General features: G+C 38.3%; 1 protein-coding gene across 2 annotated transcripts in view; it reads right to left on the bottom strand.

The window, feature by feature from the left end:
- Positions 1–24,966, bottom strand: part of LOC134064353 (hyaluronan-binding protein 2-like) — a 100,473-nt gene that overhangs the window by 18,541 nt on the left and 56,966 nt on the right. For both annotated transcript variants that reach the window (XM_062520272.1, XM_062520273.1), the window contains 2 exons: positions 19,246–19,380; positions 18,966–19,111 (listed from right to left, as the gene is read on the bottom strand). In XM_062520272.1, coding sequence (XP_062376256.1) covers positions 18,966–19,111; positions 19,246–19,380 — 281 coding nt within the window. The remainder of the gene's footprint in view (positions 1–18,965; positions 19,112–19,245; positions 19,381–24,966) is intronic.

Genomic DNA, 24,966 nt, shown 5'->3' with positions numbered 1-24,966 from the left:
TTCTACAATTTAAGCTAACTTCTATGTGAATTCGAGATTCAGCATTGACACACACATTTTAACAAATCAGTGATGCAGAGCTGTAGCTCACTGGATAGAGCTACAGTTTCATAATCCAAGGGTTGCTGGTTCGATCTCCGACCTGTTCATGGCTGAAGTTCTTTTGGCGTCAATAAAGTAGGCTATACTCTATTCTATTCTTTTCTATTCACACCACTACACACATTCAAATTCGAACATTCTGAAACGCGCATATGCGATGAAACATGATTGCGCATTCTTCCACGAGTTGCCTAAAGTAAACAGCAGCCTACAGATATGCAGGGGACAGAGAGAGGTGTGGGGGTGGGGAGGCAGTTAATTGTCCTCAATGCCGTGGTGATGTCTGTAGCCTAAGTAGCCTAGACGAGTGTATGGGGCAGGGGGAATGATCGGTTTCAAATAGGCTATGTTTGCAATTGAAAGTGTGTTATGTATAGACCCCGAAGCCATTTGCTTTGAGAATAACGGCTGGCTGATGAAGTTGTTGACTGGCTAGCTGGCTCAGCCAAAACCTAAATGCTGCTTGCTGCAGCCGCCAAAGTTTTCATGACTGATAATGGCTTTAGTTGCCACTTCATGTCTCTACAGATGTCTATATTGTAGGTAGATCTCAACACACAATGTTATTGTATGGTTTTGGACAACGTTCTGCACGTTTCACTTCAATCAGTTCAATGTAGACTGCATGCGTTGTGAACAGCGCAGCAATCTCTGGAAAGGAAACGGGGGAAGTCGCAGTAATAGCCTATCGCGTTCAATGCTGTAAATCCGTCTGTTCCAGAATATTTGGTTCATATCATCAATCTTGGGTTTTGGTGTTTGTGCAACCGGGCCCTGAAGATTTAACAAAAGTCTGAGTAGCCCTATGTAGGAATTAGGAAAGTATGTAAGGCGAGATCAAAATAGGCTATCTTGTTTGCTTCTTTCCCCCATGTCATTTTAATTGGTCGTCAACTCACTGTGACTCCTGTGTATCATAGCAATGAGCACAATACTGATGTAGTGTATCCAGTGGGAAAATCTCATGTAAATTTCTAGGCTATCGTTTATTTTTCGCATGTGTCTCTATGATATAATTATTTTTAGATGCAAAAAATCTAACTGACTTAGCCAAAGTTTGTCAGATAGCGGCTAAATTTGGCTCAGAGAATTATTGGCTGGCGAAATTATTTTTCGTTAATGGTAAACATTGTGATTCATTCGTTTATTTCAGATAGTTTGTTATTAAAAACCATTAACAATAATTGTTCGTCGACGTGTCTGCTAAATGATTAAATGCAACTGTAACCTTTATAACTCATTTGTAAATATGTAGCAAGGCATATACAGTCCTCACTTTAGATGAGCTCACAAAAATCATTAACTAACCACTTATAACTCCTGAGTTAATCATGAATTACAGTATGAGAATTTACATAGGAGTAATACGTAACAAATGATGATCAAAGCATTTACTGATAGTTTGTAACTAATTGGGAGATGATTTCATTTATAAATGGTTGTTTCATTATTTATAAGGTATAAACGATGTATTTACAAACATTTGTTTTATTTACTATGAACAAACCATTCATAACTTTGTGAACAAATGCTTTGCTGATGATAAATTATGTATGAACAATAAATTACTAATGATGAACAAACCATTAACTAATAGGTAACAAATGCTTAATAAATGATGAATTGTGTGTAGTTATTATAAAGTGTTACCGTACTATTTCCATTATTTAACAGTTGTTACATACATATGCAGTAATGATTAGTTAGGATGTTAATACATGTTTTATAAACCACTTCTGAATACTTTAATTCATGATTAACTCAGGAGTTACAAGTGGTTAGTTAATGATATTCTGGGAGCTCATCTAAAGTGAGGACTTTTTATGCCATGCTACACATTTGCAAATGAGTTGTAAAGACTTACATTCATTCATTTAGCTGACAAATTTATCCAGAGCTAAGTACACATGTAAATTAAATCAAACACATATCAGTGGAAGCTGGGAATCAAACCCACAACTTCTCAGATTACTGCATGCTAGCCCTACTCCTTAACCACTACACTAACTCCACTGTTATGTTAAAGGAGATGGGATCTTCTTTCGTTTATTTCAAGAGAACTACTTTCCTGTCATGCGTATACATTTGATATAGCACTAAGCAGCACATTGATACAATAGGTAGAGAGTAGTATACAAGTAATTGACTGTAATATATACTGAAGTGAAGTTAACCTACTGTATACATTGCCACTTTACTCTGTTTATTGATTGTTTGCTGGGAAGAGAAGCACATAACATCCGCCCAGTTAAAAACACATAAGGTAAAACTTTATTTGAAGGGGTCTACACAAGGGTGACATGCAGCTCGTCAATGACGTTGCGTTAGAGAGCCTGCACGGCCACTTATCCTCCTCTCCGAACCTCCACGAGCCTAGCTGAAGACGTCTGTCCATCCATTACAACTTGATTTTTGTTTTTTTGTGAATAAGATCACAATATTAGTGTACAGTACAACAATGTGTACAATATCTGATTGATACCTACAAGATTCATAACTGTTGAAGGACTAATTGTTTCTGGTACAGTGTGTAGCCTACAGGGCGTGGATTTGTAAGCATTAACAGGTCATATGTAGGCTAAAAGGTAATAGTTATTTAGACATATTGAAGAAAGCTTTTGTATGAGGATGTGTTTTCACTTCAAATTAGCGCATGCAAAAAGCTTTGTAAATAATTTGTAAACATTAACAGATCATTTGTAAAAGGTAGTAGTGAGTTACACATATTAGGCTAAATTAAGTTATATGTTTTCACTTTAGATTAATGGGTTCAAAAAGCTTTGTAAATAATGTGTAAACATTAACATCACTTGTAAAAGGTAGTAGTGAGTTACACATGTTAAGTCAAGTTTTTGTTTATGAGAATATGTTTTCACTTTAGATGAATGGGTTTAAAAAGCTTCGTTAATAATTTGTAAACATTAACAGATTAAACTTCCTGTGCATTTCCAAAGTTCTCAGTATCTCGTTTTAAATGTCAGGACCCTCAGAAGTCTACCAATACAGTGTGGAGTTACTTGGAACCGTTTTAATGGTTTAAAAATAGCGATTTAGCTGCATAGGGTACGTTATGCCCAATCTAATAGATTCAAGCCTACTGCAAGCTCGGCTGAAAACGGCGGAGTTCGGAATCCTAGGGGGTGAGCGAAGGTGCCTCTTCAACACATGTAAGTACTCCGCAACATGTTTCGGTACAGTTAAGGTCAATTTCACACCGGAATTCTCCTTTGAGTTAAGTTTTTTTTATATGAGAATATGTTTTCATGTTCAAAAAAGCTTTGTAAATAATTTGTAAACATTAAAAGATCATTTGTAAAAAGTAGTAGTGAGTTACACATATTAAGTTAAGTTTTTGTGTATGAGAATGTTTTCACTTTAGATTAACGGGTTCAAAAAGCTTCGTAAATAATTTGTAAACATTAACAGATCATTTGTAAAGGGTAGTAGTGAGTTACACATATTAAGTTAAGTTTTTGTATATGAGAATATGTTTTCACTTTAGATTAACGGGTTCAAAAAGCTTCGTAAATATTTTGTAAACATTAACAGATCATTTGTAAAATATGTGGCTGAGTGACACACAGTGAAGTAATGTTTCAATGAACATGCTTTAACTTTAGATTAAGGGGTGGAAAAAGTTTTGTAAATGACGTCTAAACAGGAAGTAATTGTTTATAATAGTTTATAGTGAGTGAGTTACACATTAGTACATATAGTGAGCCTGCACATTGTCAGGGCATGTCCTAATAATTTATAAAAACCACATACATGTTTTGTTCATAATTAATATATTGTCTAATACTCCTGGATACAATGGATATAGATATTCAGCCAATGTTATTTAATACCAATGTTTCAATGGCTTTTATTTCAATCACACTTAATGATTTACACGATAATCCTAATGCAATAACAACATAGCTATGAACTACATAACAATAGTATACAAACTATGTACAAATAATATTTTGAACATTTTGCAAAGTCTACAAATAATGCCCAGTTCATTTGAAGTGACTGAAGTTGTTTTTTGTTTTTTTGCTGAAAGACATGACTGTTTATAAATGTTTACTTCTTATCTATTTCATCATTACATAGCCATTGACTAATGTTTTTCAAATGAGGAATAACATACATATATAAAATTAATATAGCATTTCTTACTCATTTACAAATATTTGTACATGTTTTGTTCATGATTAGTTCATTATTTACTAAGTGTTACTAAATGCTTTATAAGCACCCGTTATTCTAAAGTGTTACCTTGACAAACATTAATTTACTTACTATGAACAATCCATTCATAACATTGTGAACACATGCTTTACTGATGATAAATTATGCATGAACAACAAATTACTAACTAGAAAATGTAATTCCATGGAAGGAATTACCATTGCATGTAAATGCAAAGAGGTTGCTGTGTAAGCATTGTATTAGTTAAAAAGACAATAGATGACACTAAAGGACTGAAATTAAGTTGCCAAGTTCAAACAAGAGTTGTAAGCGCTGACATTTTGTTTAGTTACATTGCATGTAAATGCAATGTACTGTTATCCCTGTTCTTTTTATTATTATCGGGATAATTATTCTTCCTCCGACCAAAATCAACGATTTATAACGCTAAAACCACTTAACCGTTTGACGTCATTCAAGCACTCCTACAAAGATCTTGTAACGGAGATTTGACGATTGTATTTTTGACATTTGTGAACTTCATACTTTTTGAGATATTTACGATAAAAGAGTTTAAAATTCCCATAGAGTTTACATTGAGACCCTTTGGCGGTAAAGATTAACTGTTACGTCAGTGCTCAGCTGTCAGTAATCAAGGATCTTTGATCCAAATGTCACCGCTGCACCAGGCTGTAACAGCTATGAAAACATTCTACCATGCCACTGCTGTAGGTTAAACCAGGACGTTATCGTCTAGTCTCCTGCTACTCCTTAGCCTACTAGGCTACTTGATTTGTTTATCGTTACAGTAACCGGTTTGCTCTCGGTAACGTTATCAACAGCTAAAGACAATCTAACCTAACGTCAACGTAAACACTGTATTTAGCTAACGACAAGCAAGTTACTAGCAAGTTACAAGCAACTAGTTGCACGATTTAGGTTCAAGCCTTCTTACAGTCGTTTCTAGTACAAACTGCATTGCTATCATTTCACGTTTGTTTGTTAGCACGCTAGTCGTTTCAGCTATAGGACTTGCCAGCCAGGCAATCATTTAAAACTTTCGGCATCATTCACAAATTAAAAACCTTTGTTAACAGCGTATTGTACATTCCTATTAGGACAATCACACACCTGGAAATACTTCGAAGAACATACTAGCTCATCCTGTAGGCTAATATGTGTATCCTACATAAAATATCCTACAATGCTAGATATCCTACCTGTTGCTGCATCATCGTTTGGCGTTGTTTGAGATTGTATTCCGTGTTCCAATGGTGTCTAAATCTATGGCCTACTTTTAACCTGCATTAGTATATGAAGGCTATGTAAGCTATCCTATCAGTCGTCACTGTGGGCTACTAAAGTGTCAGCTCTTGCAACTCGTTTTAAGTAGGCAACTTCATTTCAGTCTTTTAAAGAGTTATTTTCCAAAATAGCCTATATCCACAATTTTGATGCATTTTCATAAATCACTTTTTAAATGTGACTTTCCAAGTAATTTCAGTGGAATTGTAATTGGGTTATTGTTATTTATCTATTCTACTGTGTAGCCTAGTTGTCTTTTTAACTATAGGCCTAATACAATGTTTTACACAGACAGCAACCTTTTTGCATTTACATGCAATGGTAATTCCTTCCATGGAATTACATTTTCTAGTTGCCTACTGAAGTTCACCTACACCTACGTTCATGCAAGATTCTGTCCAGTGTTCCACCAAACACACTATAGAATTTGTCGTAAGAAATAGTAAAGATTGAATCAATCTCATGAAGATTAGGCTACTGATAGCCAAATTGTTAGACTGGTCACTTAGTTTTAGGGGGAGCTTAGAGGCTATAAATATCAACAACGTTAACGTTAGTGAGAGGGTTAAAGCGTAGGCTGTGTGTACAAAACCGCTAGAGCTGGAATTTTGATTTGCGACGAGAATTCTCAAAACGTCATTTTGAGCTATTAAAAACATTATTATTTTAGATTTGTATGGATACCAGAAAATGCTGATTACGATTTGTAAGGGTAAAGCCTAAGCCTGCAAAGTATCTCTTGAGTGAAACTTTTAATTTAGACCTGTGTGACAGATAGAAAAATATGGCAAGCTTTACACTAGCTCATATCCAGAAGAATGCATGACGGAAATAACTGGATTAGCCTACTGTGGATAACTTAAACCATAAAGGTAAGAGTTCATTGTCCTTACATTTAGCTATGTTCGTTATATAGAGCTTATAGGCTAGCCTATGTGACTGTGATCATGTAAAAGCTTGACAGACGCCCATGAGGCTACATGGTTTGTTGGTATCGCTGGATAATTGGCAAGATTGCATTCTGTGCTACAATCGACGTTAACTGGCTGTAAGCTTTGTGGATTTAAAGATTGACACAATGTGTTGGATTTACATTGCAATGGAGGCGGCAATATGTAGCCTACCCCAACAGGATAAACATTCGGAACTGCAAAATAGAGGGCAGTGTGGACTGTAGTGCGGTCAGTCGTGAAAGTAGCCTGTGTGTGATAGATACGTTTCCCTATGGTTGCAATCCGCAATGCCACCCAGACGTTCAGGTTTTACGGCAGTGACAACAGATTGCTTCTCGTGTTGTAGCCTAATGTTTTCACAGATGTAAAGCTATTAGGAATGAGTTTCTACTGTAGAAACGACAGAAGAATGCTTAAACGTGCAACTGGCATGCTTATCAAGTTGGACTTAATTAAAACGTGAGCCGGGCAATCTGTTTGATTGTCGTTAGCTAAATATAACATTACCCAGAGCTAACCGGTTAGCCTAGGCCCTACTATAAGGATAAGCCGATAACGTAACATTCAGGTTTAGCGCAGCTGTGGCATGGTAGGCCTACTTCAACGTTAGACCAAAGATCCTTGATTACTGACAGCTGAGCACTGACGTAACAATTAATCTTTACCGCCAAAGTGTGTCAACATTAAGTCTATGGGAATTCTAAACTCTTTTATCGTAAATATCTCAAAAAGTATGAACTTCACAAATGTGAAAAATACATTCTTCAAATCTCCGTTACAAGACCTTTGTACCCAGACAGCACACATTAATCTGGATGATGTCGGCATTAGATCAGCAGCGATATTCACAAATATTAGCGTCTCAGGGGTATCGGCCGGTATCGGCCCTTAGTCGGAGTTAATGTTTTAACTCTGGCTACGGCTCAGGCTTCCACACATGTAGGCTTTTGCTCGGTCCCACTATCCAAAGCCGATCCCGCTAGAACTAACGGCTTTATTTTTTTTTATGTGTGACGTGTGTACAGTAGTAGCCTACAAACATACTCCAACAACAGTCCCCTGGAGCAGCGATTTTCAGGTGGGTAAATTCACTCATGTAAATGGTCAGAAAGTATGTGTTGTGTCAATTGTATGACTAATGATATATTTACCTGCTAAGCTAAGTCATAACTTTGTGTAAACGAGCTGTTTTGGAGTAATAACAACTTCAATGAGCTAATTCACGTTGATTGAGCTAATTCACGTTAGCTAGTTGAGCTAACACTGGAAAATATTTTAAACCTACTGTAGCTACAAAATGTTAACAGCATCGATGATCTCCGTAGGACAGCTGTTTAGGTGTAAGAATATCAAGTATTTGACCGTGAGACTTTACCCAGGAAGCTATCATTTGAATATGTGCACCGAAAGCACTTAAAAGTAATGCTATGTAAGTAGGCTATGGAGTAGTTAGTTTGAATTAAACCACTCATTATAACAGCAAGCCTGGCCGAACGTTAGCCACCTATTAAAATTGACCAGTGATTCGTCTGAAAAGGCGAAGGCTAGGCAAATATAAAACGGAAATGTAAGACTAATAGGATACGTGGGTCCTCGATATCAACAGATGTTAATCAACACCCCACCTCTTACGAGCAGGGACGAGTTTACCGCTGGAATAAACCGGAGGGCCAACGGAATCAACACACCCGACAGGTTTCCTTTAACCTTGCCAGCAGTGAAGATGAAAGGCTCTCCAATGCATCTACTGATCGGAATTTTTCCGAGGGCGAACATCCTCTCCCTACACCGATCATACAACGCGGAAACGCAGAACGCGCCGTAGGAGGAGGAGACACACATCGCCAATGGGTGCGCAACAAGGACGGACTACGGAAGAGAACACGCATACACTATCCGCGGTAATTAACTTGTCTGATTTTGAGTTAAGTGTTGAGCAACTGTCAGTTTTGTCCAGGGGGTTATCCTTTGCCCCTACTCATGATGTAACTACATTTGACACCCGAGTGGACTTATTTCGCTTCTATCGTAGCCTAGCCTACACCTGAAAGCATGGCACTCCCACACTTTTGGCCACACTCCGGGCTCCCTGGGTGCAACCACACTTGATGACACTTCTGACACCTTAAACCTGCCCACTACTTTCAAACCTAAATCCCGATTCTGCCCCAAAGTGTCTAACCATGCACTTGTCACCTTTTCCAACAAAGTACACTATGAAGTTAACCGCTTGTTGAACACTGACCCGGTTGCGCATAGAACAAATCTATCAAGAAAAGAGCGCATCGCCCTTAATGAACTTTCCAACAACAATGACATCATTATTCGTCCGGCAGACAAAGGTGGCGCTGTAGTGGTATTATCTAAAGACAAATACATCAAGGAAACCCATCGTCAGTTAGACACCAAATACTACCAGAGACTGTACACCAACCCGGTGCCCGATATGAAAAAAGAATTTGATGCACTGTTGAAAGAGGCATATGATGACGGCTACATAACATCAAACAAACTTGGGTTTCTAACCGTGGAGTACCCAGTTGTCGCAGCTTTTTATTTACTCCCTAAGGTGCACAAAGAACCCAGGGACAATCCCCCTGGTCGGCCTATTATATCAGGCAATGACACACTCACTGAGCCTGCATCGAATATATTGATGCCTTCATCAAACCACTGGTGAGGGAACTTCCATCATTCATAGAGGACACTACGGATGTACTGAACAGTTTAAAGACATTACCCGAGGTACGCACACATTTTTTAGTCACCATGGGTGTTGGGAGTCTATACACGAACATTGACCACCAGCAGGGTTTGTTTGCGTTAAATCATTACATCACAGGCAGAGTTGACTCTAGTGAATTCCTTTTGAAATTGACGGACTGGGTTATTGGGTTACAACAATGTGTTTATATTCATGAATGAGATGTATGTACAGAAAATTGGGGTACCTATGGGATCATGTTTTTCACCCAATTATGCCTGCTTATATTTGGGTTTGAGCACATACTCAACTCCTTTTATCCTTTTTTTGAATATATTACGTGGTATGGACGCTTACGGAAGCCCTGAACCGCAAGTGAAGACATTTTTTTTTGAGATGCTATCTTGTTATTTCGAGATCATATCTCGTTATTTCAAGATAATATCTCATAATTTGGAGATTATACACATATGTAAAAAAAAATAAGATTTTCTTTTTTTTCCCCTTCAAATATGATCTCGTTATTTCGAGATCATATCTCGTAATTACGAGATACTATCTCGTTATTTCGAGATAATACACTTAGGTAAAAAATATATATATATATATATTTTTTAACTTTCAGATATTATCTCGTTATTTCGAGATATTATCTCGTTATTTCGAGATATTATCTCATTATTTTGAGATGTTACTTTTATCTTGAAATAACGTGATATTATCTCGAAATAATGAGATAATATCTCGAAATAACGAGATAATATCTCGAAATAACGAGATAATATCTCGAAATAATGACTTAGTATCTCGAAATAACGAGATAATATCAAGTGTGTTATCTCGTTGCGAGATATTATCTCGAAATAACGAGATCATATCTGAAGGAAAAAAAAAAAAATATATATATATATATATATATATATATTTTTTACATATGTGTATTATCTCGAAATTATGAGATATTATCTTGAAATAACAAGATATTATCTCGAAATAACAAGATAGCATCTCAAAAAAAAAATTCTTCACTTGCGGTTCAGGGTTTCCGTAGGACGCTACATAGACAATGTTCTTTTGATTTTCAGTGGATCAGAAACTCAATTGTTGGACTTTCACACGTATGTCAATGGCAGTAATCCCAATATTAAACTGTCATTAGAATACTCACTCGATAGAATATTTTTTTTGGATTTGACCATATATCCGGACGGACAGCTACACACTACTCTGTTCAGGAAAAGTACCTCCCGTAACACCATCCTTAGAGCAGACAAAAAAACACATAAACGGACCAACAGATCAACACCATATTTCGTCACTACTTATAGTAAACACACGGCACAAATTAAAAACATCGTAAAGAAAAATTGGTCCATTATTGAGAGTGATAGCCAACTACAAGAAGTATCCCCTGAGCCTCCAGTAGTATAATTCAGACGCGCACCTACTCTAAGGGATAAACTCATGCGTTCATACCTCCCGCCCGAGCGAAAAGATTCCTGGCTCAAAAAACCTGTGGGTACTTTTAAATGTATGCATTGCCCCCATTGTGCTAATGTTAATCAATCCAAATCGTTTCTGGTCAAAAGAACCAACAAAACCTTTGAACAAAGGGATTTTATTAACTGTAACACAACGGTCGTAATTTATCGTTTGGCATGTCCCTGTGAGGAGGGTTTCTTTTATGACGGCCGTACAAAAAGACGGTTAACACTAGAAGCGCCGAGCCGTTCTGACCCACTTATACCTAGAAGCGCCGCGCCCCGGTCATTTGACCGCTTTGACGACCTACTAGAAGCGCCGTGCTGGTGTGAACTACTTAAAGCGCGGTGAGGCGGACTTTGTTTTTACACCAACTCTATAGAGCTCCACAGTCCCGCCCCTCCTCCGAGAGAGGTGCTTGTCCGGAAGAACATTTCTCATTCATTTCTCCCATTGACTTCTGGAAAAATCCGGATATAAAGAGTTTTAGACCATGCCTTAGGCTAACCAGCTACGATGTGACTCATAAGCATATAACTTGTAATTTCGAGTGAAAAAATGAACAGAAAATGTAAAAAAGCGAAAGGTACAAGACTGTGTATATATCTTAAATTCCTAGTTAGAGAACTCAAATCCCATGATGCTTTGCAAACATACACACATTTCCAACATTTGCAGCCTAACGATAGTTTAACATGGTTCCATATTAATCTGAGAAAAGAAGATGATTACTTCCTACCGTTTCCATTGAGTAAATTCAACCTTCAAGATGAGAAAACTGTTCTTTTTCGGAAGACCACACATCGGTCCTGACAGCCCTGCAGCCATTTTAAGTTTTGAAGTTCCAGCGAGACGCTAGCCGGACGATAGGCGCGGGAAAAGTTGAGTACAGTTTGTTTGGGATTGCCATGGCAACGGTGATCTCTACCAATCAAAGGCTCTGCTTTCACCAGTTTTACACGGTAGGGTGTTGGGTAGTGTAGAACTCTCTCGTTAAATCGTGAATAAAACAGTGTTTTCTCAAAAACAAGGTTGATGCCCCGTTAACTTTTGACATCTATATGAGCCGGTATAATCGCTTAGTCACATCGTAGCTGGTTTTAAGTCTACCATGGACGGTTACGATTTTATGGCTTATTCTCCAGTTGTCAATGGAGAAATTGTATTGGATTTTTACTTCCGGACAAGGCTGTGGGCGGGACTGTGGAGCTCTATGTCAACAGAGAGTAGAATATTTGGGATTTAACTCTATATAGAGTATAATTAACTCTACACTCTACAAAAATCACTGACACCAAAAAATAACTCTTTTCAATTTGCTGTGTTATTACGTAACAAATGCTTACAGTTTTTCTCAAATGCTAAAACACAAAAGCCAATCCGCTAAACCAAATGACCAGTTGTCTAAACACATTTACTACATCTAGCCACAATTTTTCAATACCATAAACACATTTCACATGAAGACACAATTCACAAAACACAATCCTCCATTCTCATAAATCTAAGCACATTTTTCTCTCTCATCTTGCAAAACATATTCTCAAATGAAACCTCATGTGATGCAAAATGCTTGCCACAGTCAGCAGTAACTGAACACAATGAATACACCTGGCATCATTTATAACGACTCAAAATTGAAGACACTGCTAATGCGCACAGTGACTGTGGTGTGTGTGTGTGGTGTGAATGAAGAAAATACATGTAAAAGAACTTCACACCCTGATCATGTTTTCAAGAGTACTGTTGTGTGCAATAGATTCTGTTTTTTGCATTGAGTTGTGTGTACTTGCAGAATTTTCTGTACTCTTCATATGAAACTCACAACTCTAAATGAAGAGCATTTTTCCAAAACGCTATGAATCCATTTTTGAAAACATTACTGTACTGTAACAAATCATGTACTGTATTTACAGTAATTGTGTGTTTCAGGTAGCCTGACGAGCCAGACCCACATCAAGATGTAGGGTCTGGACACTCACAGTAGACAGGGCTCAATCGGAGGGGTGGGATAAACAGTTGTCTTTCAAATTCCCTCCCCGCAATAGGATAACGCTAAACGAATCATCTTCTTGTTTTCAAGTAGCAGGATGCGTAACCTTCCCTCTCCACGCAATAGGATAACGCTAAACAAATCATCTTCTTGTTTTCAAATAACAGGATGCGTTACCGTCGCAACTTCTGGTCACATGTCAGTCACCATTATGTTAAGCCCACCCACCGACTCTATACACGCTGTGATTGGCCCGCTTGTTTTTCGAGTTCTCTGCTCCCTGGCTCTATGGATCGTGCCTAGACTGCCCCGCCAGCCAAATTGCATTTGCTGCCGCTAGGGGCGTCTAGATTTCTAGGCTATGTTTCAGGTAATATCAATAAAAATGCAGTTGTTTTGTTTTTATTGAGTAAAGATAAAACTAAACATAACCCAATACAGTTTCACTGAGATTACTTGGAAAACAAAATTTAAAATAATATATTTACGAAAATTCATTAGTAAAATGGTGGAAAAAGAACTCTTTAAATGCCTAATCCTCTGCAGAGATCTAAGAAGATCGTTTACATTTTTGAAAGCTTCGAGCTGCTCTTTTGGTGTGAAAGTTTGAGTTTTGAAGGGAGAAGGTGTGGTTGTGCTTATGTAGCTTTAGAAAAGGGTATTGTGTTTAGACATTGGGGAACATGGAGGAAACGTTTGTGAAATGTGTTTTAGCATTTGAGAAAAACTGTAATAAATTATTAATTGTGTGTAGTTATTATAAAGTGTTACCCAATGGTCTTATATAGCCTGGGTTCCGCTAGTCTTTACCTGACAAAAAAGAATAACATGATATGCAACAGAAGAAAAAGTAATATTAGGCCTACTCATGTATCATATAGTCTAGGCTAGGCCTATGCCATTTTGTGAAACACAAACGGCCATTTTGTGAAATGGATACATAATGCATAATATGCATCCAATTCTAAAATTCTGATTTGAACAGAGAATGTATGCATTATATTATAATGCATACATTCTCTGTTCAAATCAGAATTTTAGAATTGCCTTCCATTCAATTCATGAATTGGAATTTGAATTTAATTGGCCCCACCCCACAGGAAGTTGAATTTGATTTGGAATTGGAATGACAGGAAGTGGAATTCAATTCATGGCAATTCAAAACAATTCCAGTCACATAAAAGGAAGAATGTGTTGAATCTCACATACATTCAGTTTTGGGAAGATTACTTTGGAAATGTAATTGATTATTGTTTTCAATTGTAAGTTGTGTGTTTAAGTTGCGATCATATCTGACATATTTTGTGACACTTAATTTTTAAACACTAACCTCTTTGAATTCCATTGAATTTTAATTCTACTTCCTTTAATTCAAATTTGAATTGTAATTCTGCATCCTGAATTGAATTAGAATTTAGGGCTCTGAATTTTGCACACTTTCCGACCTCAAATGTTGTGGGCAACATTTGGAGGACATTGGGAAATGTTATGGGCAACATGAGAAGACACATGGAATATACGTTTGTAAAGAAAATGCATACAGTACCACCTTGAGGTTAAAAAATAAATTGCTACTCAGCCGTAAGCCTCTGACTAGGTTCAAAATATCATTAGCCTATATTTCTATGGTATTGAGAGGGTTCCTTTAGTTTGACCTCTGGAAGTGTAAAGAAAGGGTATAAAAAGGGCTGATTGTGCAGTCAGTGTGTTACTGGAAGAATAGTCTGCTAATTCACAAATCAGCATGATTCAAACATGCCATTGTACTGTTTTTTGTCCATGCACAAAGTTTGTGGAATTCCACGAGTTCAGATGCAAAAGCCTCTAAAGGCCATCGCCCACCGGACACGTACGAGGCGCGCCGCAACAATAAAAAAAATGAGAACTCCATTGTTTTCAATGGAGCAACGCCCACTGGAAACATCTGCCGCGCAGCAGCCCCACAGAGATAGAAAACTTTTCTAAAATCCTGCGCGTCAAGCCCTGCTTCTGGTGGGCGCCGGGCTTAAATCCACTTTTGTCAAAAATGAGATAATGATGGTGAGTGAATGCTCTTCACATATAGTGTAAGTTAATTCAATAATTTAGCTTCAAAACTCACTAAATATTCAGCTCTTCCTGGTCTGAAATATTGATTTGTAGGCGAAACCCTATAGGAGCCTGACACAAAATGCTCATTTAAAACAAAAGTGGTCAGACGGATTTAGAGGCTTCTGCATCTGAACCCTTCCTTGCTATACTTATGTCTGAGATAAAACATACATTTAAACGTCCTTACAGGCACATATAATGTCTTTGTGTTTTGTCTACACTGAAAGGCACCAACAATGTGAAATAGCAGTTTGGGGTCACCCTTCCGGACTGTTACATGAGATCGCACTACCCTATGGTGAGATAAAAACTACACCCATACATAGACTACTAGTGCCACCTACTGACCTTCTTTGTTATTGCAGGTTGTATATTCAGAAATCTAAACCTTAATTGGTCTGTTAAGGAACACTTCTTTATTTATCTATCTATCTATCTATCTATCTATCTATTAATCTATCTATTTATGTATTTATTTATGAGCATTGTGGGACATCCATTCAGTTATTTACTTTTTAACCTCCAATGGTAGTAAGAGTTTCCTGCCTGTCTCCATGAAGAAGTGGTTTGTGCAGTCAGGTTTGGTTCTCCATGAAAATGTGGCATTCAGAATTCCTCAGTTGTTTAAAGGAATCTCATATTCCTTTCTACCCAAGATGAAGTGAGGCAGGGCGGGTGCGTGTGTGTTTGGATCTTATTGAAATTAAAGCAACACTAAAGCACTTTTTCTCTGTCGCACACACGGTATTTGTTTATGCAGCAAATAATGATGTCCACAGACAAGGTAGAGTATGTTGAAATGAAACTATGATGTATTGTGATATCAAAAAGACTCAAATTTGTAGTTTCTTATGTCTCATTTCATCAAGCTACAGATACACTACCCGATCTGATAAAGTTACAGTACATAGTGCGGTTATAGCCGATAGGGCCACGAAGTGAAAGCAGATCGTGCCGTTCACCCTGTTACGAGTTGATAAACCGCTGAAATGATTTTGGAGACATTATTTTAAGGTACAAAAACCTCTTTAGTGTTGCTCTAAGGTAAACAAAAAGTTGGTACATCAAATCCACATTACATCATACAATCAAGTAGGGGTGCAACGGATCGAAAAAGTCACGGTTCGGATCGTTCCTCGGATCAAGAGTCACGGATCGGATCATTTTTCGGATCAGCAAAAAAAAAAAAAAAAAAAAGACAAGACAAGACAAATAAACATAGTTTTGTCTTTGACGGGATGTTGTAACGTGGCTCAAGCTTTTTCAGCATGTGTTTAAAGTAGGCTAGTGTTGTCACGATACCAAAATTATTGTTTCGATACCGATACTAAGTCAAGAATTACTTTTTTTTAGTTGATTTGGTGTTTAATCACCTTATATTGAATATTGTGTGATCATTCACACCAGTGGCCATCCAAGATTCTGCTTGACCCTCCACACACAATCTGCATAATTACTAGTAGCTACAAATGTTTAGTCATTTGTGTACTGATTTAGCTATCTTTAATGTGGTGTGGAGGAGTGCGCATAGGAGGTGTGTGTAATTGAGTCCCTGTCGCTTTAAGAAATATGTGAGGGTAAATTAGGCTTCAGTCTCACGTTATTCTTGAGAAAATAAGTTGGATATAGTGCATGATGACAAGGATATTTCATTAGATAAAATAAACGTTAATAAAACTAACAAGTCGAAGAAAATCTTTCTGGGATCATAAAAGAGATGAGTGTCTTGCAATGCTCCTTTATGATTTTAGTGAGCACAAGCTATCTCCAGATGTACAAGTTAGCCAATGTTGCGTAGCTTATTGCTGACATTGAACCCAACAGTAGGCTAAGCCTAAATTACCTAAATATCATAGCATAGGTAGGTGCACAACAAACTTGAGATGTAAGTGTGCACAAACGAACTTTATATTAGGCTATTATTGTGTTGCTGCTATGCAGCCACATCAGCACTTAAACTAGCAGCCATGTATTGCTGGTTATGGCATGACCGCTAATAACGTGTGTGAGAGCAGAAAAGACGCGCAGGCAGGTTAGGGGAGCAGAGCAGGGAGGGACTAGAAGCATGCCTTGTGGACACGCATGTTACTTCAAAAGAACACACGGACATTATTATTAATAATTATTATAAATCAATCCGCGGATCATGTGTGTGCCGAACCGAAGATACTGATCCGAACGGATCACGGATCAATGATGATCCGTTGCACCCCTACAATCAAGCATAATAATTTAAACAGTGGTAATTAAATGTAATTTGAAAGGAAGTGTTTGTTACACAGCTGTTAAGGCCAGGGGTGTGATTCTTGGACCTAAATACAGACAAAGAGTTAAGGTGTAAAATGTACACCTTGTCTCTTTGTCTGTATTTGGGTGCAATCGCACTTGGGTCCTGTGCTGAGCAGGCATGTTTTAAGTAACCCTGAATATAATTTTAGAAGTGGACTGATAAAGCCTATTGTTTCGTGACACAGCTAAACAGTTATCTCTCTCTTAATCCACTCTATAGAGTGTTAATAGCATATTATTGTTAAGTGATTAGGCCGCAAAAGGAAAGTTGATGCCTGGAAAGCAGGTAGAAAGTACTGAAACAAATCTACAACATGTGCACAGTTTTCATGTGCAGGGAAGGGAGAGCAATGCACAGGTCTCATATGATTAGCAAGCTATCAAAAGCCGACAATCACTGAAGAACAAGTTATGGCTATGGATATAATTAGTATCCTGAAAATGAAATGAGTCACACAGTGCAGCCTGTCGAAGGGCATAGCAAAGAAAATATTCAAACAGCAATATCATGCACATTTTTAGCTTAGAGTGATCAGCCTGGCCCAAACCCCAAAACGCCACCGGCCCACAGGCAATTCTCCAGACTCTTTCCCATGATTTCTACTTGACTATAATCAAGGTAATGAGGAGCAGGAGAGCAGTGCAGGACTCTCTTGTTGCTGTAGCAGTAGATAAGAAAGACCTCAGCGTGTTACTGATGTGACCAGCTAGGCACACAGGTTGGTGGAGAACGCTTCATCGTAGCCCGATAGTTGAGCTCAGATCATACAGGCATGTTTCGGCATAGTGTAAGCCCTATTCTCTGACTGAAAGTGTGCAGAAATTGTGCATTTACTGAACAGTATTTACAAAATTCTCACAGGGGGGACACGTTTTAAGTTAAACCTTGAATGTTTTCAACTTTTCATGACACAGCTGAGGTATTTTAATCTCAGGACTAGAAATAACGTCAAGCAAAAGGACAGTGGTTCTCAAAGTGTGGGGCGGGCTTATTCAGCATGAGCTGTCATCTACCAATTAGCAAGTAAAACCTGGTGCCGGAAGAGCCCACCATGGAACACCATGTCGTAAAAAATGTTGGCAACCAAATACCATGCTAATTGGCTAAAGCTAACATTCCAAATCCTGACGCCCTGGATGGAGCAACTCCAGACTGAATTTCCTGAACTAAAATATTGTGGGCAGGGTAAATTCATGTTCAGGCTATTATGAGCTGAGGTTTTGCTGTAATTTGTGCGGTACATTTTTTTATTTTTTATTTTTTATGTATGCTGTTGTTACAATTAAATCATGAAATAAAGGTTTGTTGACATAATTTTCATAAAAAGTTTCACTGACAAAATCAACAATTGTCATCATGTTTATAACACACAATGGCAATTGCTTGTATTGACACTTGAATCTGCAGATTTTGTACTCCACATAGAGCAAGCGGGCAAGCGAATGAGTACACTTGTCTACCTGCAATGCTCCATGGCATTTAGACCCCGTTTACACTGAAAATAATGAAAAAAAAAAAACACTGAAAGTTTAATGCCTGAAAACGATTATTTCTGAAAACTCCGGCCAGTGGAGATACAGGAAAACTCTGGTTTAATATTTGCATATAAACAGAGGAAACAGCAATTCTTCCCCAGCTGTTTTTAGCAACAGTATGAACGTAATTATTTTCAAAGTCCATGTCATAACTGTTCCTCACCTCAGCTTGCCTGAAGTGAGGTTTGTCAATAATGTTGTGCATGGGTCACTGATATGGGCTATTATGTCCCATGTCTTTCCAGTACTCAGTTCAGTTAAATAAATGAACTTTTTAATTTTAATATATTTTTTTTGTCATAATTCTAATTACTTTTTGACTTTAAGTGCTTACCTGACACGAGTCTATTCCACCCTGCAGGTAACCAGCGCAGAACATGCTGTTGTCCACTTTGCTGCCATAGACTTTTTTGTCAGAGCATTTGTCTTGTGAGATCAGGAGCACCTCAGCATCCATCAGTTGGCTGGAGCCAAATTCTGCTGCAGAGTAACAGTTGACAGAAATAATATTTGATAATACAAGGAATGCATATGTGACAAAACTGACATGTGAATGGTCAACACAGTAAATTATTCAAAATGTAATAATGTAATGTAATAATTTGTGATCATACAGTCAGGTGTTGCACCCCATCCTGCAATGTTGCACTCTGTTCCATCTGGCAAAGTAGTGTCAGTCAAACACACTGTCTTCACATACTGAGACTCCACAGTGCATTTCCCATCGGTGGACTTCAGTTTTAACAGAGCTGCATGACATACAAAGACATAAAGTAAAATTATTTTTTTCCACTCAGTAGCCATACTATAAATTACACCTCTCTAGTGCTGGGTAGGACTCACATTGGTACCAGATAAGCCTAAACAAACCTGTTGTGTTAGTCCGACCAAACCTGAACTTTTTAAATGCATGCAAACATGTTTGACTGAAAAAAGGCAACATCGAAGTTCTTTTAACCACACCTACACAACATACTTAGACTAGAATGCATTTCCCGGTGGAAAAGTGCGAAGTGTGCTTGCTCCGACGCACCGCGAAAGCGCTCCGGCAGGAGACGCGACCGCTCGCCCTCAGGTCAAAACGCTAAAGTTTGGCCAAGACGCAAAGCTGCTTCGAGTTTGGCGGCGTTACCCTCGATTGCCAAATTCTTACACTGACGTGACGGGTTGCCTAGGTTCATCAGTGGTATGTCCCAGAGCACCTCCAATGTAAAAATGTGGATGTCATCCCAAAGATGTAAAGAGATATGAGACAAAATGCATTTTTGCTAATTGCGACGCCCCCTAGTGGCCAAATTACACCAAATTTACTAAGGCTACTTTGGATTGTGTCCAAAATCGTCCCACCAAATATGGTCTTGACACCTCAAAGCGTTTCCGAGATTTGACCTCACTTCCTGTTTGGAGGCTTCGCCATCGAATTTGATTGGCTGCCATGGGCGAATGCTTTGATGTATGGAAATGAAATGTACACCTCTAAGGTCTGTAGACCTTGTGTTGAATTATGTATGAGTTGTTCACGTGTAGCCAGCATGAAACACGTAACCAGTGAAAGAAGGAAGGAGCCTAAGGAACTAGGCATGTTTCTAGAACAAATACGAGTAATGTTAGGAGTATTGCGGGAACATCTGCTGTTTACTCACTGTTGAGTAAGTTGCAATGTGTTATAGCCTCAAATTGATGGTAGAATAAATAGGACGACTCACCTGTTCAAATGGTGTAATAGGATCAAATTTGGTGTTGATATGTCAAAGCAACCAGGCTGTTACTGGTTAACGTGTCTGAATATGAAATAGGGATGGCGAAAACTACAAATTTTCTTGACCGACCACCGAGGCTCATTAGCCGGTTGAAACCGGTTAACCGGTTCGTTTAAAATAAATTATGCTATTTGAAATAACAGCCACGCAATTTCCCAACTCTCATCTCTCTGTCCCCCGCTCATAGGCTACACACAGCCCCGGCGCCGCCCTTTCACTCACGTCACTTTTTTAAATCCCCTACAGCACCAAACATGAGTCCTGCAAACCAAGGAGCTTGTAAGTGGAGGACAAATGGTTCCTTCGCTCCGAAAATGGTTTGGGTACAAGGTGATCGCGTTGCAAATAAAGGCGTTTGTCTAGCGTTGGAAGCTCATTTGAAGCTGAAATGGCCGCGGCTCACTTATGAAAATGACAGCTCCGAAGAGACGCAGCTTAGTTTGAGGAAGTGCTAACAATAATAACGAAAGATGATCATTACCTTATCTGTTACCATTGATGAACCTTCCTGAAATGTAGATGTAATGTCTTTCCAAATCTAAGCCCATCTTATGCGGAAAGTTGCCTAGACTGCAACACGATAAAACCAATGGATAAAACAGCGCACTTCCAGATTGCAAAAGACGCACCGGCCACCGCTGTGACCTCGTACCAAATGTTTTTATTGGTTTATTACGTAGCCTAGCCTACAAGCAGGCGAGTTATGAAAAATTGAGTGTGAGGGATAATTTGTTAACTTCACGAAAAAAAGATCTTCTTGGAATGAGATGGCTAGCTGTAGTAACGTTTAGTCCACTGTCTTTAGGCTAATTTAAAGATGCCTCTTTTTTTTTTTTGTTAACCGACTAGCGACAACTTTGGTCGGTTAACGTGGATACGGTCAACCATCGGTCAAACAGTCACCGGGTTAACATCCCTAATATGAAATCGATTTTGGATTGGTTGCATGTGATAAAAGCTATGCCATTTCCTGTCCAGACAGCATTCATATTCAGAAATACTGTACACCGGCAACAAGGCACACTCACACACACACACACACACACACACACATACACACACACATACACACACACACATACACACACACACACACACACACACACATATACATATACATAATATATATGTATATGCTGTATGAGCAATTCCATGCAAAACTGTCAAGTCCATAACCCCACACAGCGTCAAACTATGATGTGGATGATGATTTCTTAAAAGTTTACCATTTCGCTCTTCTTGTTTGTACAACATATTCAATGACATTGTTAACTTAATCATTTGCATTATATAAATGTAACCTATTTTTCCACCCTTATGTCTCAACATATACTATACACATAGTCACATTCATAAACATAAACAGGATCCTAGGTTCTCAATTTGCTGGACTCACTGTCTACCATAAAGTTAAAGAATAGTAATAACAGAAGAAAAGGTAAGAAGATGTTGATAGCGTGATTAACTAGTGTGGTGCCTCCACTGAAGAATGTCTTTACCACTGCTCTGGTGGAAATATGCAAATCCTCAGAAATGTCAAGTGACTACAGTTACTTCTACCTGCTTTGATATAGCTTATCCTAAATGAAATACTATGCAATGCAAGCATCACAAAACATTTATTGTATCCTTTGTTTTTAACTCTTAGAATTCAGTTCAGTGTGACATAATAAAATGAAAGTACAAAAACAGTTTTTAAACCCCTTTTTAAAAGTTTAAAACTTTAAATGAAATCTCAATTAAGGATTACGTAGTTCTAAATAGTAACTGTGTGGTAATAATTCACCTGTACCACCCATAGCCTAAATTAATTAAATTGTTCATTTAAATGTTAAATGAACAATAGTTAAATGAAACACACAGTAATACTTTCTATAACACTTTGTGTTGGATGTAGTTAATTGAACCTAGAATTGTTAACTGCTATACAATAAGTGGGCCAAACTTCACAGTTTAAGTCTCCACACATAGCCTAAGCTTGCCTACTGAGTCTAAAAACATAGCTCCCACTTTCCTTAGCTGGAGGGGAATTCTGAGATTTCTCCCTAAAGCAGAAACTATTATTTTTACCTAATTATTATTACTATTATTATTGGGGAGGTTATAGGTTTGCACTGATTCGGGTAGGGTAGTGGCACTATACTGGATGGTATATCAGTTAGAATAGGACGGAGAAGAGATGGGGTTTAACTTTGTATTGTTCCAGCAGAGACATTCAGGATTTCCATACATACAGAGAAATATAGGTAGATGGCTATTTATATAGATATATAATATATCTGCAGCATACAGAAATGCATTGAATACTAAGCTCATTAAACGGAATTGTAAGCCAGGACACATATACAGCAACGGCAACGCTAACCCCTTCAAGAAAGAAAAGAAACCTTTTTGTTCGTGACTAAAGTTATTATGTGGTCAATTACGCCATCTAGCGGCGTAAACGGTACTGTGTAATAGAGTTAACTCGCACAGGTACAAACTTCCTCCAGTCGGAGATTGTTAATGAGGGCTATCTTTTACTGTCTATGGGGCTAAAGGACTGTATTGATTGATTGTGTTGCTTGGGTGGCGTCAGTTAGAACCAAAGATCATAGAGCGCTAGACTCTTTGGTTAGAACACCGGTTGTGAAGCAGTAGTTTCTCCTTAGTTTCTTTATTGAGTTTTCTTCCACCATACAACAGCATGAATAAATGTATAATGTATAGTGGTCTGTAAAGAACCAAATAAACTGTCATTAATATGGTCACTAAATAAACTGTATCGCTATCTCTCATTCTATGAGCACAACTTCTCACACAAGTAACATTAACAGGCTTTCAAACCCTTAATGCTAATTCTCCGTTTAGCATGCTAAGTCCTTGCATATCAACGTGAAAGATACATCCCACTCCCAATACACATGACCGAAGGTTACGTTCACTTACTTTTGTTGTCATACACGCACACAACTTCAACTTAAGGTAATTGGCAGTAAACTCACTCAAAACTAACGTCATGAACTTCACCAACACTGTGGTAATACTATACAAGTTCTAGATCTAACGTCTCTAATGATCTAAACATCAAACTTACTTTTCGTCAATGATTGCATCTCTGAATGTCAAGGACTGGATTATACTCAGGATAACTGCAGGAATTGTCTGAGGGTAAATTAATTATCTCTTTTTTCAGTGCACAGCCGTCTGCTCATCATCACAACAGAAAACGAAACTTAACAGGAAAACAAGCGACGTGATTTACCCAGAATGCTCGAAGTCAATATTGCATAGGCTATAACAAGAAATAAAATCTCAAAACATCACAAATATATCAAACGATGTCCTGTAATCATTACAATCTCCTAAATAGTAATTCATTACGAAGAGAAACTATTGCAAATGGTCAAAAACAAAACACCGTCACAGTGAAAGCTCGTGTGATTGCCACCATAAATAGCACCTGGACATCAGTTTGTTTCAACAACGAGTAAGTCCGTACTTGCCTCTCGGGGCCATGGCGTCGTTAAGATTTACCCAGTCTCGGGATGAGACATCGTTGCGGACAATCTAAATCGGTCGTGAGCATGCGTAGATGTGTACTCTCTCAGTCAATCAGCTCAGACGCAGACAGTGGTTGCGGTATAATGGAGCTGGGCTAAATAGTGGTACAAAAGCTCCTGCATAATGGAACTCGTGCCAGGTCCTTTTGCAAGAATTGGCATACTTTGATTTTTTTTTTAAAAAATATCAACATTGTATCTTAAATCACTCTGGAACGTCCTTTTGGCATGACTTAAGCAATTTAAGGTGAGCTATTCTGCGTAATAGTATACATTCGCCAACACACACGTTTTTGCTAATTATAGAGCCATCAAAAGACCAAATAACACCAAATTTATTGAGGGTGCTTTGGATGGGATCTCAAGTCATCCCACCAAATATGGCTTTCATACGTCACAGCATTTCCAAGATAGGCACACTTCCTGTTTGCCGGCTTCGCTTGCTGAATTTAATTGGTTGTCACAGGCAAACGCTTGAATGTTTGAAGGCGAAATCGAGGCAGTTGATCCGCCTTGGTCTGTAGATCACGCGTGCCAAGTTTCATGACGATCGGATGAACTATGCGGCCAGAGTCACTTTACTTTGACTTTGGACAAAATTCAAAATGGTGGAAAATCCATCATGGCGGAAAATGACGTCACATGGTGCGTTGGAATCAGCTAGGTCAGAGGATTCCAATGGTATAAGTTTTATCAAAATCGGCCATACGGATCAAAAGTTACGGGCATGAACGCGTTTTCCAACTTTGACCAGTTGGTGGCGCTATAGCGTGAGAGTGGCGAGCATGAAACCTGGTGGTGTCAATCAGGGTAGTCTCCTCTATCAGCATACTAAATTTCATGACTTTATGTCTTACGGTTTGGGCTACAGGTGGAAAAATGTGTGTGCATCAGCGCTCAAAAATCGCTTTTCCATTCATTCCTATGGGAAAAAATCGACCGGAAAAACTGGAATAACGGGAGAACGACACGCCGTACCAAAAAGCTGTATACAAGCCACCATCCTCGCATCAGGACCCACGCGTGAGAGGTG

The sequence above is a fragment of the Sardina pilchardus genome, chromosome 18 (genome assembly GCF_963854185.1).
Source record: "Sardina pilchardus chromosome 18, fSarPil1.1, whole genome shotgun sequence".
Lineage (NCBI taxonomy): Eukaryota > Metazoa > Chordata > Actinopteri > Clupeiformes > Clupeidae > Sardina > Sardina pilchardus.
Note: the sequence above shows the minus strand (reverse complement) of the source record. Positions and strands in the feature narration are given on the sequence as shown.